This window comes from Pipistrellus hanaki (genome assembly GCF_964339955.1).
Source record: "Pipistrellus hanaki genome assembly, chromosome: 7".
In the NCBI taxonomy this organism is placed as follows: Eukaryota; Metazoa; Chordata; class Mammalia; order Chiroptera; family Vespertilionidae; genus Pipistrellus; species Pipistrellus hanaki.
In genome coordinates this window covers 7,230,771-7,246,171 of record NC_140509.1, presented here as the reverse complement: position 1 = coordinate 7,246,171, position 15,401 = coordinate 7,230,771, and the positions used below count along the sequence as shown (strand labels likewise).

Here is a 15,401-nt window from a genome sequence, read left to right as displayed (position 1 = left end):
AAAATTGAAAATACTTTTATTAGTGTAATAGAACTTGGGGTGATCTTACGAAAATACTGCTGTGTTCCACATCCATGAATGCTCATCCTTTACCTGGTCTCTTCCTTCCCATAGGGCCATGTGAAACTTTCTGATTTTGGCCTTTGCACCGGCCTGAAGAAAGCACACAGGACAGAATTTTATAGGAATTTGAACCACAGCCTTCCCAGTGATTTCAGTAAGTGTTAACAGTGATTAGCCTTTTTATTCCTTAACTGGGCCTAGGAGAGCTGGTCCCCTGGTAAACAGAATATGCCGGACAGATTAGGAGAGTCTCCTTTTGAGTATTTTTTTTAATTTGTATTCTCACCTTGAGGATATTTTTCCATTGTTTTTAGGGAGAGTGGAAGAGAGAGGGAAAGACAGAGAGAAACATCGATGTGAGAGAAACACATCGATTGGTTGCCTCCTGTACATGTCCTGACCAGGGCCAAGACTGGTGAAGAGCCTGCACCTGAGGTACATGCCCTTGACCGGAATCAAACCCGGGACCCTTCAGGCCACAAGCCGATGCTCTATCCACTGAGTTAAATGATTTGCACTTGTATAGCAGTGCCCCCAAACGTGTTAAGATGAATGTCGTAAAGACCTTGCCTTGGAGCTCTACTGAGAAGGTTCCTGGGGAGGGATTGGGGGCAGTAGAGGAAAAAGTCCTGGGAAAACACACACACACACACACACACACACACACACACACACAGATTAGATTTACCCTACATGCTTCTTTCTTTCGTGGTGGAAAGAAATTTATCCTTATGAGTGTTACTTTCACTATCAATCAAACCACTGAAATTATATAGTAAAATTACAGTTCATCTTAGAGAGCTTATGTCAAATAATGTATTATAAACCTAGGAGTTTCTGATTAACAGTTACTGCTCTTGGAAATTTGATGGTAATTTTGAGAAATTATAAATGTTTTAGGTCCATTTTGGGACCTTTGCTCCTGACGAGACTGAATTTCCGGTAATTCTGATGAAATTCCCTGTAGTTCTGAGCAAGGCTTGCCTGTATTCTCTGTAGCCACATGATCCATATGGAAGTGCTGTTTGATCCCATTGTGTGATTCTTTGAACAAATGCTTGCTGGGAAATGTGTCATCCAAAGCTACTGATGTGTTGGCAGACTTTGGGGCTCATGTGGTTTGAACCAGAGCCTAAAAAAGTAGTAAACATTCCTGTCTGGACTTCGAATAGAACTTGTTTTCTCTACTTTTAGCTTTCCAGAACATGAATTCCAAAAGGAAAGCAGAAACCTGGAAAAGAAATAGACGTCAGCTAGTAAGTAATCTCTGTAGCTTCTTAAATGCTATAAGCCAAGTATGAATATATTGAAATATGCACATAAATTTGCATTTAATAAGTTTTTGCTGCATGCACATCTCTCCCATGCTTTTACGATGACTGTTATGTCGGTAGCACCAAAGTTGTGATTTGGAAGCAGGTAATACTAGGTCGTTTTGGTTGTCATTTTCAGTGGATGACCTCATTCTGACCTTTTACATTCGTGAAAACCCCTTTCTTTCCCACCATTTCCCTATTTTATGATGGCAAAGGGGTCATATTTAAGCTCCAGGTCTCTCAAAATGAAACTAAGCGTATACATCTACCCAGAGTTTTAAGACAATAATGGTTCACAAACTTCTAAAATTTTGATTCACTTCAGCAAGTCATTACTCCTCAATTTACCTGCCCCACCCTTTTGTATTTTGTGGTTGAAAAAAGAGCCAGGTGTTAAAAATTGGAGAGAAATTTAAGGGAAATGCTTATTCCTTTATAGATATTTGAGCAAATACACATAAAATGTGCCACAAGCTAAAAATTAACATTGGATTTATCTTGATAGTATGTAGGAAGTTATTTAAATAATAAAACTTCACCAGTGAAATGTTGCTATCTAGCAAGCTTTTATTCTGATTAATTGGTTTATACTTGAAATGTAATGTACATGTCTTACTGTCTAGTTATTGGGAATTAATAGAAATAGAAATGGGAATCACTGCATACTTAGGCTTTGCTAGAACTGCAGCAAATGAAGTTGGCGATGGCAGAGCTGAACTAATAGCTGATCTTTAGAAAGCAAGAGCAGCAGCATTGGAAAGCTGTGACTAGCTTGGAGTGAGGATCACACGCATATTACCTAGACATGGTGGCACTTCTGCTTGTGACAAATACAGATACAGTAGGTCACTTGGCAGGTGTGCTGAATACTAGTTTTCAGCCCCATTTCTTGGTAAAATACTGAATTGGAGTTCTCTATAGTGTTTTTAATGCCTTACTTAATAGGTCACTAGTAAGTAGCTATCCTATTCTGTGAAAATGGAAGCGTGTAGAATTGTTTAAGAAAGAATCAAAAGAAGGCTTGCTTTTTCTTTTCTTTTTTTTTTTTTAACTTACTTGAAGCCCATATGTGGGCTCAGACTATGCTGAGTATTATGATTTTTATGTTAAACCTGGGCCCTGGGAAAGGCAATAACTTAACCCAAACACTTTTGGAGATACTGTGACTGAAAATAATCTTTGATAATCAGGAATAGTTAGTGACATCGCAGTCCCCTTTGCTTAGGAACTCTGATGTTCTTTAAACGTCTGATCCTTTGTGGTTAAAAACGGTTCCCATAGCGTGGAGAGGGCTAGGGAATGTTGGGACAGCTCTGGCCGGTGCTTCTGAGTGGCTCTCCATAGAGCAGATCTAACTCGCTGCACATCAGGATCACTTGAACTTCAGAGCATACTGACGTCTGGGTGCACCCCCAGGGATACCATTGGCTTGGCTTCAGGTAGATAGTCTGGGTATCTGATTTTAAAAGGACTCGGGTGATTCTGTGCAGTGAAGGTTGAGACCCTCTAAGGAAGAGACTATTTCTTAACAATAGCTTCTGCATTATTGGGACATGGACATTTACCTATGTTTTGGAAGCTAACAAAAGGTTAGGAACCTTGTTTGGTTTTTAATTTTTTAAAATAAAAGCAAGCTAATATTTAACCTTTGGCCACTATACTAATACTTGTTTTGGGGGTAATTAAGCTTAAGTGCCTTATTCTTATACTTTGAGACAGGCATTATGCTCTTTGACACTCAAAAGGTCATGTCAGATTGCTAGGAACCACTTACAGGTCTATAAGGAAGGGGATCTCACTGTTGCTGTATTTGGAATTTACTGTCCTTTAATAGTTTAAAATGTTTTGTAGTTTTTTAAAATCTTAGTAAACTAAGGTTCTCATGCTGTGATTAATGTTTAGATCTTTTTATTTTATCTATGGTAGAAATGGAAATATATTAAAATCATCCTCATATTATCAATTTTGATAACTTAACCCTTTGCACTCCGCTGTCCCCTCTCAGGGGACATTGGAATTCTAGCATATCACTCGGATGTCCCCTCTCAGGGGGGACATTGCAGTTTATTAGTGATTACGGGGAATTGAGTTAATTCAACGCACGTTTCCGCCACATAGTAGCGTCGAGTAGCTGGCAGCCAATGTCCAGAATGGTTCGGAGTGCAAAGGGTTAAAATAAAACCACTTTTTAGTCTTCAAAAGGTCAATTAACCCTGTGCTTTTGACATTGCATAGGCGATCCCATCCAGCCAGAACCAAACAGGAAGTTAATACTAGCTAATGCTTAATGTAGATTTACTGCTCTAGGTAAAGCCTGTCATATTGTTCACCCACCCTCTTACTGTTCTTTCTTTTCCTTTTTAAAAATCTTTATTGTTGAAATATTACACATGTCTCCTTTCCCTCACTCCCACTGACCCTGTGTAGCCCGCTCCTGCCCCAGGCCTTAACCGCCTTACCTGAGTCCGAGGGTTATGCATATATGCAGACACGTTTCCACCCACCCTGCCTTCCATCTGGGATTTGTCAGTCTTGTTACCTTTCAGTCCATTGAGAATTACTGGATCAAGTAGAGGTTAAGGATCGCTCCTTGGCTGCTTAAATTGTATTGTAATATTTTAAACAGCTATGTGGGTAACCTTAGGCCTCGTAACTGATTAGGAAATAGGTCTGAGTCAGCTTTAAGTTATTAACCGCAGAGGTAAGAATTGAAGTGTATTTAGGCATCTGATCTTTGCCAACTTATTTATTTTTTTAGTGCAGAAGTTATCGAAGTGTTTGAGTAGGAAATGAAATTGCTTTATTTCCCCCAAAATCCTAAATGAAATAATAAGTTGGAACATGTCATGTTTGAAAATGATTATTAACAACCGACAAAGCTCTTAAAAGTGCAGCTCTAATTAACACTAAAGATATCCAGAGAACAAACAGAAAAAGGATATTGATTTGAGGTATTAAGAGCTTAGTATGGAAGGCAGACGAAAGTTTGGGAAATGGGCACTCCCTCGGCTAGTTTGTTAAAAGGAGGGTGAGCTCCTGAGGCCAGATTCCAGCCCATACGTCACAGGCTGTGCCTGCTGTGGGCTGTGTTTGTAACCCAGAAGTCTTTTAATGCCTTAGTACCTTGAAGTAATTCTTTTCCGGTGGCAGTAGATCTCTGGTTTCATAATAGAAATCTTGAACAGATAAGGTTTATTTAATATTCAGCTTTGCTGGAATAAATCTAGTCTCTGAATTGAAGGGCTTCTTCTTGGGCCCAATCCGTGTTTCAGACTTCAAGCTTTAAAACAAAATAAAACTGGCATTTATGTTATTTAAATGTGTAGTTAAAGAAAATACTATGCAATTATGTATATGGAAAAGGTGGATTTTTGTCTTACAGTATACACAAAATAAATTGTAGATAAAAAGTAAAACTTTGACCATTTTAGAAGCAAATACTTGTAATATCTTTAGAACCTCAGAATAAAGAAGGATTTCTCAAATGTCATAAAAGAAGTACAAATCATAAAAGTGTGTTTTATTTTACTTACTACTTATAAAAAACACACACAACTTTCTGTATGTTGAAAGATATAAATGGGAAGGTAAGTCCTGTGGTCCAACTCCTTTGGAATTGTATTGCAGTTCATGTGCATATCCTACAACCCAGCAATTCCACCCCCAGTCATGTGCCTTGGAGAAACTTGTCCCTGTCAACCAGGAGACACGCCAAAGAATGTTTATTGCATTTTCATAATAGCAAAAAGAAAACAAAACAGAAATTACTCAGTGGTTCCTGTCCATCTATAGGAAAATGGTTATATTTTGGAATAGAATATTTTACAGCAGTGAAAAAAATTGAACTACAGTTACATGTGACATCATGGATCAATTTTAGAAACAAAACATTCAGAGGACAAATCAAATAGTAGAGGCCACATGTAGAATGATGCTGTTTTTACAAAGCTCAGAAACAAAACTAAAAAAGATTTAGAGAGACCCGTGGCAAAATTAAATTGCTTTTTAAAAGCAGAAGAATGATAAACATAAAATTAAGCATATAAGGTTTGGGAGAGCCCAAGGACAGGGTGAAATGGGATGGGATGGGAGGAGTACATGTTTAGTTTTAATGGTATTGGTAATATTTTGGTTCTTTAGTTGAACTCTTATTTATTTTCATTATTATGCTTTATAATTTAATAATTACACCTTTTTGATATGTGACAAATATTGCTTCGTTTAAAAAAAATGATAAGCCTCCAACTGGGAGAAGATATTTGCAATATGTGAAACTACAAAGGATTAATGTCCTGAATCAGGATTAATGCCCTGGATTTATTTTTAAAATTCCTCTGAATCAATAAGAAAAAAGAAAATGCAACCAAAAAAAAAAAAAAAAGTACACTAATAGGCAAAGGATCTGAACTCCAAGGAATTTATAGAAAAAAAGACCTGAATGGCTAATTTACATAGGAATATGCATCAACCTTACTGAAAATAAGGAAAATGCAAATTAAAACAGTGTGATCCTATATCATATTCATCAGATTGGTAAAAATTAAAAAGTTCAACAGAGCCAAGTATGGGTGAGATGGAACATCAGGAGCTCCTCCCCTGGGGGCGGTTAAGTAGGCATAGCCGCCCGGAAGGACAATTGGAAGATGGCTTATTAAGTAGAAGACAGTGACGCTATTTCTCTTACATTTTCAAATGCCCAGGAAGTGGTACAAGAATGTTCATTCAGGTGTCTTTGTTATAGTGAAACACTGGAAGCAATATAAGTGTCCATTTACTGGAGAATGAATAAAAAAAATCCATTTGTGTAATGAAAAAGTATACAGTAGTAAAATGAAAGAGTTATGTGAATTAATCTCGTCTATAATTGAGTAAAACAAGCAAGCCTTGTAAAATAATACAGACCAGTGTGAACCCTTTAGATACAGGAAGTAGTATGTCAGTTACATGAATATTCACACCAGCATAGCAAGCAACTTCAGGCTGTCTTTAACTGCAGTGAGGGAGGGACCAGGGGTCTGGCTTTAGTCTATCTTTAGTTTCACTTTTTTAAAAAAAGACAAATGATCTACAACAAATATGGCAGATTATTTAACCTCTCTTTAATATGGGTAATGGTTACATGTGTATTGTTTTGTTTCTGTATGTTTTCAGTATTTCACAATAAATATTTAAAAAAAACACAGCTGTGCTTTTAATGTTGGAGGTTATATAATGGGAAGACCTCGAGTGGAGCCTTCGGCTGGTCCGCCTCCGGTGCGGAGCGGCCTCCGGGAGGCGCTGCGCTCCCCAGGGCTGCAGCCCGGGGCAGGAGACGGCGTCCTGCGTTTACAAGCAGCTCGTCGTATAAATAGTTCCGTTTGGCAAATAGACATTTATAAACCTTAGACCTATAGGATATATCTGTAGCTTTTAATAATAAACTTCTCTTTATGATTTTCTTAAAGAATGGATATAGTGGAAAGAGGGATGGTTTGGAGCAAGAGAATTTCCAAACTTCACTCTGCCACTTAACTCGTTCTGAGGCCTTGGGCAAAGCCATTTTGGGCATCAGATTTTTTTTTTTTTTTAATCTGCAGAGTTGGATTAATAAGGGCCTAAAGTCCCCTTTGCTAAGTTTTTTTCAGGACTAAACAGTCCCATAAGCATTAAGAAGTCCAGAGCCTGGCACTCCCCGGCTGCTCAGTAAACTGTGACGAGTTGTCCTGACAGGCACTCGTAGGCTTTGGGCCCCTCACCTCACTGACAGCTTTACTGTTCATCTTGGGAGTGCTCTGGCAAACCAGGCTTGCCGTTAGCAGCAGGCCTTCCTGCGTGTTTAGTTTGTGGGCAGCTGTAGACCGGGGTTGGGGAACTTTCTGCCAAGGGCCATTGGATGTTTATAACATCATTCACGGGCCATACAAAACGATCAGTTTAAAAACTGGCCTGCCGTATTTGGTCAGCATTTAATTAACTCACCCCTAATGCCTTGGCAGGCCCAGACCAAATGATTTCATGGGCCTTCTATGGCCTGTGGGCCGACGCTCCCCACCCCTGCCCTAGATGGTGCTGGGCCTCTGGTCTGTGGAACAGAACTCTGGCCCCTCCTGCCTGCTGGGCCTCCTGACGTGTGGTACGTGTTTCAGGCCTTCTCCACAGTAGGGACGCCTGACTACATTGCTCCTGAGGTGTTCATGCAGACCGGGTACAACAAGCTCTGTGACTGGTGGTCGCTTGGCGTGATCATGTATGAGATGCTCATTGGTAAGTTGTATGCTTTCCCTTGGCATTTTCTGTGTGGCCGGAGGAGTCCTACAGTGATAATAAACTCCCATTTCAGTGTGAGGCTGATCTGAGTGCTCTCCCCTCCCCATCTTTCAAAGTAGTTTCCTAAGTAGAAAACTCTTGGCCAAAAAATTGCAACCTGCTGTATTCGCTGGCACAGTGATACCCTGGGGTTGCTTTGCTGATCATTTATCATGTTTTTCTTCTGCTTTTTCTCCGTCTCCCTCCAGCAGCTCTTTCCGTCACTGGCATTTATTAAACATTCATTGCATGCCGAGAGATTTACCTGGGCAGTGCCTCATACACTCTTACTTCCTATTTGCTGTCCCCTTCATCTCTCAAGGTCTTCAAAGCATGGGACTCTCTGATCTCTCTCCCTCCTATTCAGATGGTATGTCTCCTTTAGGGACACCTCGGGGGTGGCTCCATGCCCCAGAGCATAGGAGAGTCAGTATGTCTGTGCGGCACTGTGTGTGTCTGTGGACAACAGGCATGGCCTCTGTCTGACTGTGATGTCTCTGGGAGCATTGGATGGAGGCCACTGGAGTGGATGTCACGTGTGGAGGCAGGTAGAGGAGTGTGTGTGTATTTATCTTCCTGCCTGTGGTTCTCAAAGAGGGATAGTGGTCTCCTTCAAAACCCACACTTTTTCCTTATTACTCTGCTTGTTTGGATGCTCTTAGAATGGAGTAGTTTCTTTTATTCTTTTTTTAAAATCCTCACCCAAGGATATGTTTATTGAGTTCAGAGAGAGGAACGGAGAGGGAGGGAGAGAAACATTGATGTGAGAGAGAAACATTGATTGGTTGCCTCCTGTACACTCCCTGACTGGGACAGAAACTGCACCCTAGGTATGTGCCCTGACTGGGAACGGAATCTGAAATCATTTGGTGTTTGGGGCGATGCTCCAACCAACTGAGCCACCAGCCAGGGTAAGGTGTTTCTTACTAACGTTCCATCCTCTCAGTTCTCCTTTGGCACAGTGGTTCCACTTCTGTAACTCTCCTTTCTTTTTCTGATCCAGTTATTAGCTGGCTCCCTGGAGGTTCCAAGAGCACAACTGCACTTTGGGTTTAGGAGCTCGGGGAAGATAAAGGCTGTTGAGGTGCTTTCTGGGATGAGTGAAATCCTGTCCATGTCATGGAGGGAAGGACATAACAAGATCATTAAAGACATGGAATTCTATTAAGGAGAATAATCTCATACTCAACACTCTGCAGTGTAAAAGCTCCAGGTTCCTTTTTATTGCAGGCTACCCACCTTTCTGTTCTGAGACCCCTCAGGAGACATATAAGAAGGTGATGAACTGGAAAGAAACTCTGACTTTCCCTCCAGAAGTTCCTATCTCTGAGAAAGCCAAGGATCTGATTTTGAGGTATCGGTCAGAGAACATCTCCCCCGCCCACGCAGGCTTTTTGACATCAGTGAACCCATTTTTTACATCTTTGGTGATTTCCTGGGTTTGCACCCTGCTTCCTCCTGTTTCTCCTTCTGAAAAGGGGAGGTTATCCCTTTTCTTTTTGAAAAGAAACCACATGAGGTATGCTGAAGGCCTCTGTCTCTTCCAGATTCTGCTGTGAATGGGAACATAGGATTGGAGCCCCTGGAGTGGAGGAAATCAAAAGTAATTCTTTTTTTGAAGGTGTTGACTGGGAACATATCAGGTATATCCATATAAAAACTTAAAGGATTATTTTAGAAATTTTGTAGTTAACTTAATACTAAGTTGGAAGCACTGTTGTTGGCAAACCAAGTCAGAGAAAAGATCATTTTAGAAATTCAGGATATTTTCCTGATTTAAGTTTTTGCTGAGGACTGGGAATTGGAGCTTCCTGTTAACCCTGAGTCATGGGATGTGTGAAAGCCAGCAGCTACTTCCAAAGTGGAGTGGACTTTGGGTCCCAAGGGGAAGGGAACATCTAAGAAGGGTGTTGTCCTTGCTTTTACCGGGAGCACTCCAACCTCTCCGGTGTTGGGGACCACCAGCCCGACTGTCCCTGCCCGAGGGAAGGGACTGCCTCCGGGAGGTGGAGGAGGAAGGAGGAGTGGAAGGACTGGGCAGGACGTGGCAAGAAGGGGTGGAGGGAGAGGGAGAGTGTCTGGTGTGGGGAGCACTCCCAGCCCAGCGGGAGGCTGCGCAGCCTGCCGTGGGCCCAGACCTGGGCCCAGGCCGCTCAGCGTTTGCGGTTGCTGAACAGAAGGTGAAGTTGTTCCCTGTTTGCTGACTGTGTTCTGACTTGCATCCTTGTGATTTTTACCGTTGCCTCCTTTGTGCCGCCTCCTCGTTGGCATCTCTGATGGATGGGCAGAGCCCTACCGAAGGGGGCTCTCTGAGGCCCAGGCGCCCTTTCTAGCAGGCAGGGCAAGTCATCAGGGGGAGCACATAGCTTGGACTTTAATTTCCCCTTAGTGTTCTTTCTAGCTATGAATAGTTGTTACAGTTTTCATTGTGATTTATTTTGTTTGGCTGTAGTCAGTTGGTGTGGTTGGTCCGTGGTCAGAAGCTTTTCAGAGAAAATGAGTGCTGCCGGATCCGGGTCTTCTCTGCGGAAGGCTGGTTAGTTATGACCCATCTGATTACTAACCGTAGTAATTTTGGCATGTCTGTTCTTGGCAGAGAGAGACCTGCTGCAATATCTATTGAAATCAAAAGCATTGACGATACCTCAAACTTCGATGAGTTTCCAGAATCTGATATTCTTAAGCCAACAGGTAATACCACCAATTCTCCCTACTGCTGCCTCACTAGTGCATTATTTCCCCCCAGTTTGGGGTGATGTTTACAGATCAGGGTAGAGGACATGGAGAGGACCTTCAGGTCTTCGGGCGCTTGGTAAGTATTTCCGGTGCTGTGCTGGGGAGCAGCGAGACCTTGTCACATGGAAGATGGTTACACGCTCCTGGGCTTAGCCTGCCCAGCGGGTGGGTCAGTCACAAGGGTCTGCTCTCTTGTTGCTGTTTATTACAGTAAAGGCTGGGTGACCTCGAATGACAGAAATGGGAAAATAAACCGCTTTAAATATATGTGGAAAAAATGAGGTTCAAGGAACATATTGGCAAGCAATGTAGAAAATTCACACTGAGTGAAAAATAGCTTTTCCCAGATGGAAAACTGGTATGTTCTTCAGAACGCCATGCCTTCAGTACCCAGCTGGCTGTTGGGGTAAGGCAGGGAGTCAACTCTCACATCTGTCTCTTTCCCAGTGGCAACCAGTAATCACCCTGAGACTGACTACAAGAACAAGGACTGGGTCTTCATCAATTACACCTACAAGCGCTTTGAGGGCCTGACTGCGCGGGGGGCAATCCCTTCCTACATGAAAGCAGCAAAATAGCGCCCTGGATGGCACCCCACGTGGAGCCGAGTTCTATGTGCAACACCGCGTGTTCCTCTCACACACTTCGAAAGCTTCCAAGAAGCTTATGGAACCCACCGTATGTCCCGGAAATTCGCCTGAAATGTGACAGTGAGGATTCTCTTCACAGCGCACCGAAGCTGGAGAACGGGGCCAGCAGTTCCACCCCTCGGCCATGCGCAGCTTCTTCAGACACTTCTAAGTGTCACGAGCCAATTTGATAGATGTTTAAAAAAATAAACACACACACAACACTTGAGTTTTCCTAAGTTCACAGAACAAAGGGGAAAAAACAGCCATCATCCAACATTATTGAAACTGTAACATATACTTACCGAATCTCCGCCAAGCCCCGTGGTTTTGTGATATGCTTTCTGCCAAGCCCACCGAGTATTTCCTTGTCCTTTACAGCTAAAGGTTCCGTAGTACTAAGGAAATAAAGCAATAAGGAAAGCCTGATGGGTGATGGTAGTTTCTCCCAGACGAGAGGCTCTTCAGCCTCCATTCGTGGTGCACTTTATTTATGGTACTAGGATACAGACTCCGTCCATTGCCGTGTATCCTCCGCCATCTGAAATACTCATGCTGCTTTTTGGAGTGCTGATGGGGGGGTACCAGCTTAATCCATTGTTGCTCTTCAAAGGCCCCAAAGCCATTGGGCATTGCCAGAGTCCGGATCACGTGGGAAACCTCATTTCTCTTCTCGGCTAGCTCGCAACATCCCTGAGTCGGATGTGGCTGTGGACCAGCAATACCCACAAGTGCTGCCAACAGGAACTTGGCTTATTCCTGGGAACACAGCAAGGAGAGCCAGGCACAGGCGGGAGCCTGGGACCCCCTTGGCTGAGGTGCTGCTCCCACGGGTCTCCAGAACCTGCTTGGAAGTGGGCAGGAGCCGGCCCAGTGGGAAGCGCAGAGCCAGCCTCAGCTCTTTGTCACGTCCACTCCTCAGTCCTTGGTGCAACTCAACTGTGTTTTGTCTTCTCTCTCTGTATTTCTTCTCTCCCATCTTTCAGAACCATTTTGCCTTGGAATCATGATTACAGATATTTCCTTTGCAGATGCCTTCCTGGGGGATGTTCCTCTCCACCCTGCAGGGTGGCCTGCAGCTGGGGCTGAGGCCCCTGCTGAGGATTCTCTCATGAGACACCCTCGGAACTTTAGCACAAAGTGCCTTCTCTTTTACAGCTGCCACCACCTTTACAGGAAGTTTGCTGTGTCAGAAAATTGTGGAGGCTCCATAGTAATGCATTATTACTTTTAAATTGTAATAACTCTGAACGCATCATTTGCACCTGGGTGGTAACTTACCTGTGCAGAGCGTCCTGGCCCAGCTGCAGCGGGGACTGCTCCTGCCAGTCTTGATGTTATTAAGATCAGCTTTGAGAGGAAAGTCTGTCCTGGCTTAGCCATTCGGAAAAGAAGAATGGAATTCAGTTACAGTAGTAAATGAAATTGCTTTGGGTTTCCATGTTTAGAGAAAGAAAAAAGATTTTTAAGGAAGTATTAACTGGATGAAGGTAATGTGTCTGCCCCAATCTTTCATTCATGGTCTGTTAGTGAAAAGGAAGTAAATGAGATTCTTTTGTGTAACTTTGTAGTTTCTTTGTATTACCAAATAGTTGGGGTGTTGACCCCCATGTGTTTTGCAAGAGTATGTGGTAAGCATGGGTAAGGAGTGGTGATTGTGTGTTGGGGAGTGGCGGGGGATAATTTGTTTTGGGGGTAAATGTCCACTTTTTAAACTTTTGAATAAACTGTGTGGAAAAAGCAGTGTACTGTGTTCTAATTCAGTATGGCTTCCAATTCAAAGAGGCAGAATGCTAACTGCATCGCCGTCTGCAGACCGGGTGCTTTTCTGTCTCGGGGAAGCTGCGGCTGTGTCTTCTGATTTGCTGTCCATACAAAGAGACTGTCTTCTCTCGGCCTCATGCATGTTCTTCCTACCTGATTCCGTGTCACAGAATTAAGGCCACGGGGAGACCTTTCTGACAGAGGGAAGCCTTTATACGGCTGTTTACAGCCCAGTCCGTTAATTTCCCCAGCCTGGCGCTGCCCAGGAGTCTCAAAAGCTCTCAGGGCAGGACTTCTCAGCCCCATGTCCCCCAGAGCAGGGTTCTGTTTCCAGATCGTGTGTATTTGGGTCCTGTTGAGTCCCACTTACCCCTTCTCTAGGTTAGAGAAGGAAGCCTGAGAAAGTGGCAGGAAGGAAGGGATCAAAATCAGGGTCAGACCCGCAGCGAGGGAAGCTGAATCGTTAGAATGTGGACTGTCTTTCCAAGGCTCGTCGCAGACATGTGGGAATTGGCTCAATATTGGTTCTAGTCACAGATTATTCTGTTTCCTACTTTATTTTTTAAAATATTTTTATTGATTTCAGAGAGGAAGAGCGATGGAGAGAAAGATACCTCAATGATGAGAGTCATTGGTCAGTTGTCTTTTGCATGCCCCAACACTGGAGATTGAGCCTCAACCTGGGCATGTGCCCCCACCAGGAATCAATCGTGACCTCCTGGTTCCTAGGTCGACACTCAAGCCAGGCACCTATTGCTTTGTAGAATTACTTTAGAAAATAACATACAGGCAAATTCCTTTGGGATTAATATTCAAGGTTTAAATAGTAGGTTGCTAATTTTAAAACATTTATATGGCATAATAGGATTCCTCTTCTACTTATTACTAATACTTTTTCTCTGAATTGTTTCCTTGAAAAGTATATTTCCTGGATCACCTTCTCCTGTCTCCTGAGCCTTTGTATATAACCTAATGGTGTTTTCAGAACTCAAAAGGACTCAGTGAATGCTCTTTTCCTTTGCTAGGTAGTATACATTTTCCCGGAATTATCTATCAAAGCCAATACTGACTTAAAACTAACCTTCACATGCTTGTTTGGGCATATTTTCAGAGAAAAACATCTTGCCCAAATAACACTTAAGCACCATAATATATGGAATTCAATACCAGGCGTTTGGACAAGGAGGTGAGGGCTGAGTGGTTCTGAACTGCATAGCAGTGTGGGGAGAATTCCCACCAAGGGGCTAACAACGCAGCATCGGCTATAAAGTTAGTATTTTAGTGGCGATGTAACAATACTCAAACCAACCCGAAGTTGCTGGGAAGCTTAGGGAAGCCCCCGGATATGTTTGCAAACAGCAGTGATTGGGCAGGGAGGAGTGAGCCACAGGATGCTGGCGGCAGGAAGGTATGGTCTGGTGCTGTGGTAGAGGCACGGAGTTGAGTAATAACTGCTTTATGAAGAACACTGCACTCACTTTATGTCATTTCCTTCACCCACTTCCACCCACTCCAGTCTGGTGCCTCTTCCTTGTGTGAAATGTTAGTAGTATCCCACGTATAAAGCATGCTAGTATTTTTATTATTCCTGTGGTCACTGGGTCCTGCCATACTCATTGGCTTCTTGACTCTTTAATCTTTTTTTTTTTTTTTTTAATTGATTTTAGAGAAGGAAGAGGGAGAGTTGAAAACATCAGTGATTAGAGGGAATCATTGATCAGCTGCCTCCTGCATGCCCCCCACTGGGGATTGAGCCCACAACTGAGGCATGTGCCCCTGGCTGGAATTGAACCTGGGACCCTTCATTCCACAGGCCGACACTCTATCCACTGAGCCACACCAGCAGGGCTTGACTCCTTAATCAGCCTGCTGTACTACACCGTTGACTTTAAAAATAGCTCCCACCTCTCCGACTTCTGTCTTGCAGTTACTCTGCCACCACTTAAATCCTGGTGCTTTTCAGAACAATCGCTTTTGCACTCTTTTCACTCGTGATCTTCAGGCCATCCGCCCCATACTGCGGCTTCAACTACCATGCTCTGGTGGTGAGGTCTTCGAAGTGACCAGCCTACCTAGACCACTCCCCAGATCGCCTGGTCTCATGGAGCCAAGTGCCTACTAGAAGTGACATTGGATGGCCTTCACCAGGCTCAGGCCAGGGCTGTCCAAGACTCCTTGCCTCCATAGCCTTTTTTCTAGCTCAGTCTACTCAGCTATCCAAACCACAAACTTCTTCCATGCCTCCCAAGTAAGCATGCCCAGGTCCGGAGCTTGGCCACTATCCTACCAGTGCCTTCCTCACTCGGTGCTGAACACATTGCAGTGATCTCAAAGTGACCTTTTCCGGTCCTTCGAAGCCTGTCATTCCCCCCTGCTGTCAAAGAAATTCTCCAAAATTTTAAGTCTGACTGTGTCTTTCTGCATAAAACCTTGAGGGCTCCCATCCCAGTACACCGTTGTCTGAGGCCATTCTTTACTCTGGCCTCTGCACCACCACACCCACTTCCCCGATGACAGTAATTATGTCATCTTTGCTTACAGTTGAGTTGGCCTAGGATACCTCCTCCCCTCATACTCATGGATCCAAAACAACTTGTATTCATCCTTC

At 43.3% G+C, this 15,401-nt stretch overlaps 1 protein-coding gene across 2 annotated transcripts in view; it reads left to right on the top strand.

The window, feature by feature from the left end:
- Nucleotides 1-12,772, top strand: part of STK38 (serine/threonine kinase 38) — a 38,274-nt gene extending 25,502 nt beyond the window's left edge. For both annotated transcript variants that reach the window (XM_084890067.1, XM_084890066.1), the window contains exons 8-14: nucleotides 115-217; nucleotides 1,258-1,319; nucleotides 7,505-7,622; nucleotides 8,895-9,018; nucleotides 9,212-9,307; nucleotides 10,261-10,355; nucleotides 10,848-12,772. In XM_084890067.1, the coding sequence (XP_084746193.1) occupies nucleotides 115-217; nucleotides 1,258-1,319; nucleotides 7,505-7,622; nucleotides 8,895-9,018; nucleotides 9,212-9,307; nucleotides 10,261-10,355; nucleotides 10,848-10,978 (729 nt within the window). In that variant the 3' untranslated portion in view covers nucleotides 10,979-12,772. The remainder of the gene's footprint in view (nucleotides 1-114; nucleotides 218-1,257; nucleotides 1,320-7,504; nucleotides 7,623-8,894; nucleotides 9,019-9,211; nucleotides 9,308-10,260; nucleotides 10,356-10,847) is intronic.
- The last annotated feature ends 2,629 nt before the right edge of the window (nucleotides 12,773-15,401 follow it).